A 7,881-nucleotide genomic window follows, 5' to 3' on the forward strand; every position below is an offset into this window, starting at 1 on the left:
ATCTCACCCACTATCTGACACTCACACTCACCCACTATGTGACCCTCTCTCACCCACTATGTAACACTCTCTCACCCACTATCTGACACTCTCTCAGCCACTCTGTGACACTCACTGTCTCACCCACTAACTGACACTCACTCTCACCCACTAACTGACACTCACTCTCACCCACTATCTGACACTCTCTCACCCACTATCTGACACTCTCTCACCCACTATCTGACACTCTCTCACCCACTATCTGATGCTCTCTCACCCACTATCTGACACTCTCACCCACTATCTGACACCAACTATTTGACACTCTCTCACCCACTATTTGACACTCTCTCACCCACTATGTGACACTCACTATCTCACCCACTATCTGACACTCTCTCAACCACTATCTCCCTCACTATCTACCTGTCCCCGTTACAGATGTACCAGCCTCCAGTGATGCCGTACTACCCGATGCCCATGTACCACCCCGGCTTCTTCAGCCCGATGGTGTACCGGCCGTACATCCCACACCGTCAGGGCAGCCCAGTCAGTGGAAGGTCCAGCTCACCCAAGACAGTCACAACCAGAGCTACACCCATGCCCCCAGCCAATCACGGCATGCGTGGTCGACCCGAACACGGCAAGGCTTCACCAGAGGGAGCCAAACAAGGGGATCATCCTCCATCCCACATGAAGACGTTCTACAAGCAACCCAAAAGTCGCATGATGGTGTATCTGCCGCCTCGGATGCCGATGTCTTACCCACCCTATTACCACCATCCCATGTTCCCACATCATCCCTACTTCTACATTGGGGATGAACACCACCCTCACAGAATGTCTCTCCATCAGCCTCCATTCATGCCTCAAGGCCCCCGCTTCGCTCCCTATGGTCCAATGTTACCCTATGGCCATCCCTCCGGGCCTCAGGCAGTGGAGCGAGGTCAGAGCTCAGGGCCGTCGTCTGGGTCCAACTCTAATGTGTCCACTCCAACACCAATGGAAGATGCTGAAATGAGGAGCAGATCGGAGGATCGGTCGTCGCCATCTGTGTCGGGGCAGAAGATTCAGCTGATGCCAGGAGTCAAACATGTTCCAGCTCACCTTCTTAACACAGAAGGGAAAGAAGTGGGGTCAAAGAGTAGCACATCCGCCAGTCCGCCCCCTGAGGACCGTCGGGAAGAGAGGAGGTCGACCCCACTGTCAGAGAGACCCTACAGTCCGGCAAACTATGGGAAAATGGCAGACAATAACAAGGTGGAGAAGATTAACAATAGAGACAACTTTACTGTCGTTTCAAATAAGAAACAAGCTAGAAAGCAGCTAAAACTGAAAACAGGGTTCAGTCGTCAGTTCAGCGACGACCTGCCAACTCCCACCGAGATCACGGACTTGGTGAGGATGATTGAAGAAAGCATTGAGGAGAAGAAAGAAGAGGAGGAACCACTGCCGAAAAACAAACCAGGGGAACTCAATGGACAGAGTCGACTGTCCTCACTCACAAAACTCCAGCTCAACCTGAACAACGGGCAGGACCAGTCCGACAAAGGTGCAGAACCTTCATCTGCTGGGAGTCAGAACGGAGAAAAGTTGTCCTACGCAGGAGTTCTCAGGAAGCCACCATTGCCTCCTGCACCAGTGTCCAAAAATGGGTCTAGTATGGACACCTCTCCCTTGATCGAACCTCAGACCCCTCGGACTCCGTCTGGCTTCATCACCCCAGGCACCGAGATGGAGATGGACCCGTTCGGCATCCTCAAGAGTCTTAACATTGAGTCCTCCCCACAGCATCATCGCTATCCTCGCTACTAAACCTCGGCTCCTGTGTTCTGTGACCAGGAACTCATCAGTCCACCATTTTACATTTGCATATAGAAACTGACTTAGGAGATCTTTAACAAGTATGGCAGTTAATCACCGACGTGATTGATCATGACTCTGTTCAGACCGCAATGTTTCGACTCAATCACCAACACATGTGGATAGTTTTATTTGTTGACTGTCGGAGACAGGACCATGGGAGACGTGTAGATTTTGCTTTGTAGGTACTGCCCTATGTTCTCTGTTCTCTGTGTTCATGTTAGAGCAAGGGTACGTCCAAGTGCTTGGTAGATTAGTTTCCTAGCTTCTCACTGTCTTGCCTCAGAGATGTAGTGCAGTCTATATATTTTCTCTAGTTTTTTTCCTGGTAGGTATGTCAGTGTGTTGTCACCTAGATGTTGGTTCTGTGAAACTAATCATCCAAATAGGAGTTGAGTTGGATACAAGTTAGATGATCATTAGATACAATTGACTGTTATGTTTAGTGTGGAACATGTTCTTTATCTATGAAGAATTACACCAAGCAGGTTTTACACCAATGGTTTCAGACTAAGTTAGGAAATGATATTTTGACTCATGACTTCTATTTAGGTTTCTATTTATTAACAATTATGTTCTCTATGAAAACGGTGAATAGGAATAAAAAGTTCCATGAATTACTGGTAAAAGTAATTCTTAATATATATACTGATGGAAATTAATAAGGGAACACTCAGTTTTAGACAGTAAAATGATGTGCTGTCATGGCTTCCCAGCCTTGTCTACCAAAATGCTTTGGAAACAATGCACACAAACACGTCTTAACATTTGATTCAGATGTGAGTTATAATTTGTGCGTGCTATTTCAAATGTACAGAAAAGCTGATTTAACTATATTTTTCATTCTTCCCTTAATTGTTTCGATCAGTATATTATGGTGTTTATATGAACCACCACTATGAGTTTATCGGTCACTGTTTTCTCAGAGCATGGTGCAATTGTTATATTATCTGTCCATGAGTCTAAAAACAAGTGATTTTAGTATTGCGGTATTGTGTACCCCGGTATCTGCTATTTGGATGTGTAGGTTACCTGGATGGGACATTCATGTTTATCACAGTTACTGATGTTGTTAAGCAATGGCTGTGAATATCTTAGTGACATTTTCCATTGTCAGAAATGAATTGAGTGTGATCAAAGATTAGATTTATTTACTGTTGTTATGGAAACCGCAAGATTGAAACATTAAGTTTCATTTTATGTTGGGCACTTAGCAACGCACAGAAAACTCCCCAACTAGGTTTGTGTTAGAAGTACAGTTAAACATGTGATAACTGTTTCTGTTTTTGTGAATCGAACTGTGTGTTAAGTAGCCATCATCTTGACCCGAGAGTATCTGTTGGAAACAACCCAACTTGGCGCAGTGTAAGTAATAATATTTCATTGCTCCTTTTCGTGCAATGATAGAATTGGGTGTAGCTTCATTTGTCAATTTCTTCTTTCACCAGTCGCACATGTAGTTAAGTATCCTGCGAGAGAGGAAGAGCAACACCATTTGTTGGGTTGCTCATTGTAAGAAGTAGCTGTGAAAAACTGCCTGATACTGAACGAGTACATGGGAGACAGAATGATGTAAGGGAAGACAAGTATTTTGATACCTAAAACAAGAGCAAGTTCATCTTGATTATCAATTTCAGTGTGACTTTATCAAAAGGCAGCTACACAAATCAACATGGTATCAAATCAGTTTTGCATCAATAAGAGTTGATTGGTCTAATTGTACATCATGAGACTAAAGAAATGGCGTTATTTACGTCCAGTCATGTTGGAGATTTTTTCATCGTCAGATATATTCTCGCAGTCACGTTCAGCTTTCAGTGTCGTCAAGTAAAACCGTGGATTGTGTAGGTTTGTGAATGATGCAGCGAAAGAAGAATCATGGCGTTCAGGACATAATAGCATAATAACATGTGACTCCTTCTTTAGCTTGTAGAGGGTTAACTGGGCTCTGGGAAGGAGAGGAGTTACTCTGAACATTTCCTGTGTGTGGGCAAGATGGCGCGACACCCCTGAGGAAGATTTATGACTTGTGAGTGAGTCAGTCAGATATCACAGCCAGGGAATACCAGAAATGGGCTTCAAATTATACCCATGTGGAAAATTGTGGAATGAACGCTTTAACCACTAGGCTAGCCCACTGACCCTGACCTTGTGAGAGGTATGAGAATATTTCCCTAGCAACTAGTTTAGTGTGTTTTGGTTATATGTCAAATTGAGAACATTGTGGACAAGCAGTCAGGTGTTTGTTTTGACTCTGAATAGGCATAATCTATGGCCTATACACACTTATTCTTCCAGTCAGATGCCACACAAAAATCATGGCTATATGATTACTGTAAGTCTGTGTTCTGGTATTGGAGTTAGCAAAGTCTCTTTGTTAATGGGAGATATCTTTTTAACAAACACAGACCAACAAGAGCTTGTGAAATAACGTAGATAGTAACATAGCTACACAGTTGTTCTAAGGTGCAGTTTTATTCACTCACACTAGGCCATTTGTATATCCATTGAACGCCACACTTAGCAATATGCGAGGTGAATGACGGCAATAATCAACTCTGGGACAGACAATCCAGTGATTGATATTGTGAGCAATGATCACGTTGTCAGGGTACGATGATGGCCCAAGTGATCCATTTGGTCGGCTCTTACAACCAGAATGGGTTCCTAGGGATCTCTATAACCGACACTGGGCTCACCGGTAGTCTGATCTTGAGATGTTGTAAACCATGTGTAAAGGCCCTTCAGAGCAGTTCAAGTGTGTGACACTGCAATGGCTGATGGGGTGTTCAGCAATAAATCACTGATTTTGTGGAGAGTTGTACAGTGACCTGCCGAGACAAACAAAGGATGTTCAGAGGGCCCTCTCCATCAGGGAATATTCAGGGGATATTGTCAAAGTCACTGCAAAGCTTATCTGTATAAACCAAGAGCTTATCTGATCCTTGTCTCACTGCTTTGATTTTCAAATACTATTGTATATTTCTTGCCTCGTATACCACTTGGCCCATACTACAGATCCTGGCTTCAGAATGTACAGTCAATAAACATGTTTACTGCCTATTTGGTAAAACCTATCTGCATGTACATTAGGTCCTTTATAGCTCTACTGTATGAAGCATTTCAATACATCTGCAGTAAGATTGTTTACGATGTTTTTCTTATCTGAATATATATTGATATTGATCCTGGTACATATTTTGATCTGGTCAGTTTAAGAATTGACTGTTTTATTATAATTCTCCTAACATGACAAAATATTCTTTAAAAAAACTTTTTCTGTTGCATTTAGTAATGCAAACACATGATTCAAGGGAGATAACTCCATATATTTGGCATATGGATAAGGTCCCTCGGACAGACTTCAGTACAGCGAGACACAATGGATTAATTTTACTGTACTGAATAATACTGTGCTGGACTACGACCAGGCAGAAAGCATTAACAGTGAACTACAATATTTAAACCAATTAAATTATGTTATAGTCAGTACTTCTTATGTTAAATAGGACTTTCAGTTTTGGCATCAGTGTCAGTTTATGAAGCGACATATTTAGTTGTAAGAACATCTCGGATATTTCACCAATGCTGTACACATTATAAAGTGTACTGTTTAATCTGTGTTGAAAATCTTCTACTTGTGATAGCATGAATATATTTAATGACTATTTCAAAAGTATTTTTGATACATTTGTCCAGTTAGGGTGAAGAGTTTTAAGTGTAATAAGTTGAATGTCACTAAGGACTGCAATTTTAGTTACTGAAGGTACCGCAGACTGTTTGCATGCATTACAGTGAGATGACTGTTTGAAAAGTACCAATACTGAATTCTGCGTCTCATATTGGCCTGCCCTCTTGATTTAACTAGTTGCATTTTTAGTAAAAGAAATTTTAGATTTAAGAAGGCCCTTTTGTGGATGAAATTACACAGGCAGAATTTATGTTAACTTATTTTATACAGTCATCTCATGTCTGTCTTGGAGACTCAGATGTAATGAATTCAATTTAGCAATAAGAAAAGGTTGAGAGATTAGTTGGAGACAAAGGCCATGCCTCTCATCATCCATATTCAAATCACAAATAACATCACCACCTTATGTAACCCCTGGCAACTGATGCTGGTCACCATGGAAACTGGAGGCTGTCACCATAGAAGTGAGAGGTTGAACTGGATAAGCCCTTATTAGGGTCCATCATTTGAATATGAAGACAGGCACATTATAAATGCTCAAGATATGGCCTATCAGTGTGTGAACTGTTAAAATCATGGCAGTCAGCAGTTAGTATGGAAACTTGAGTGTCATTTTTTGAATGTATTATAAGAGTAATATTAATGACAGTCACATTTTCCCCTGCTGTTGATTGGCTAGATTCTGTCACGTACATGTTTGATTGGCTGAGAGGCTTACAGGAATCATTCCGGAGTGGTGTGTGTATTTTACTGTTGGGTTTAATAAGAGTGTTGAACCTGTGGCAAACCAGATCCGATGGTATTAACCATCCGTGGTCTTGACCTACGTTACAAAGAGAACACTAATGGTTTGGGTTTGTTTTAACCTTATCTATACATATAACCTTTCAGATTTGCTTTTAGGTGTGGCGGCCATTTTCCTGGCTCCTCTGTTGGGTACAAGTCCCAAGATACTGGTCAATATGTAAGGAGATAGACAGCATTTGCAACCATCTGGTTACGGTAGTGTAAAGAAGTTAATGACGTCATAATCATCTTTGTCTCGGTTTTATGGCCATGGTATGGAATTAATCAAATATTCATTCCAAATCAGAAAACACTTGAAAATTCAACATATTGTTTTTGAAAAGACATTCAAGTCGAGTAAGTCTAACTTTTGTTGATGAAAATTTCATGTATGGCAATAATTATTGAGGCAGGATAGCACCACATAGCCCAAGTTTATCTGTAGAGCTTAGAGAGTAGTTCCTTCATACGGCCAGTGGGAAGTGGATTCAGCAGAGAGTGCTGGGGAAAATGTTAGGATTGCTGCACCATCTTAGCTTGTAGTTGCTAATGTTAACATTACTGTATATTCCTACCTATGCTATTATATGGAGTGGTATTAAAGTGTTAAACTCTGCAATATTAAACATGTGTTTTGTTGTTGCGTTACTTCAGATTTGTTCATTCACTCATCTTGGAGGGGGGCACAGGTAGCCAAGTCTTCTATGGTGCCACAACCTGCAGAGTTGTGGCCCTTGGGTATGCCAGGAACCTATGATCGCGTGTTCGAATCCTGGCGCACCCTGATTATGTTACTAGGTTTGTCAGCACCATTCCCATGCTCGTGGGTTTCACGACAGTGATAAACATCTGCATTACCTGAATCACTTTGGGGTATCCTCCCACATTAAGCTGACATTCCATGATATAACTGGAATACTGTTCAAAGGGGCAATATAACCAACTCACAAATACTCCATTATGTGATTTATAATTAAGCATTCCCATGTAGAAGAGGCGGCTTCAAAGTACTGTCAAAATCTTAATGACAATCCTGTTGCTGTTAAACCATTCAGTGCAGTGGTATAATATGAGTTGTACAAGGATCACAAGGGTTACATGGGGATTTATGTGTTAGGTTATATACCACTCCCCTCCAACATGTTTCAGCATGACATTGTAAAAGAAATAAAACAAATTCAAAATTGATTGAAAACAGCTGTTCGATTGAGCTGGGGTCAACTTATGCTGTCACGTGACTTCCACTGACTCGGAAAAAGCTCGCTGATATTTGCTTCAAAGCAGGGTATAAGGCATTTATTCTGCCTCTCAGAAATCCATGAGCAGCCTGACTTGCTTGTGGCAGGGTATAAGACATTTATTCCCCCACTGGGAAATTTATTTTCCTCCAAGGCCAGATACATTGTATTTTATCAAGATCACATGCACCAATCAGACCTTATCATCTGACATGGAGGTATGACATGTATAACGTTATAGACCTAGGAACATTTTTTATCATTTACCAGTCATGTCAAGGTTATCCTCAAGGTCTGAAGAAATGTTTGTTTAAACAGTAA

General features: G+C 41.6%; 1 protein-coding gene across 2 annotated transcripts in view; it reads left to right on the forward strand.

The window, feature by feature from the left end:
• LOC139469549 (probable helicase with zinc finger domain) overlaps positions 1-6,942 on the forward strand; it is a 65,328-nt gene extending 58,386 nt beyond the window's left edge. For both annotated transcript variants that reach the window (XM_071251740.1, XM_071251739.1), the window contains exon 24: positions 424-6,942. In XM_071251740.1, the coding sequence (XP_071107841.1) occupies positions 424-1,797 (1,374 nt within the window). In that variant the 3' untranslated portion in view covers positions 1,798-6,942. The remainder of the gene's footprint in view (positions 1-423) is intronic.
• The last annotated feature ends 939 nt before the right edge of the window (positions 6,943-7,881 follow it).

This window comes from Haliotis cracherodii, unplaced genomic scaffold, assembly GCF_022045235.1.
Source record: "Haliotis cracherodii isolate W230 unplaced genomic scaffold, xgHalCrac1.p SCAF_2, whole genome shotgun sequence".
Lineage (NCBI taxonomy): Eukaryota > Metazoa > Mollusca > Gastropoda > Lepetellida > Haliotidae > Haliotis > Haliotis cracherodii.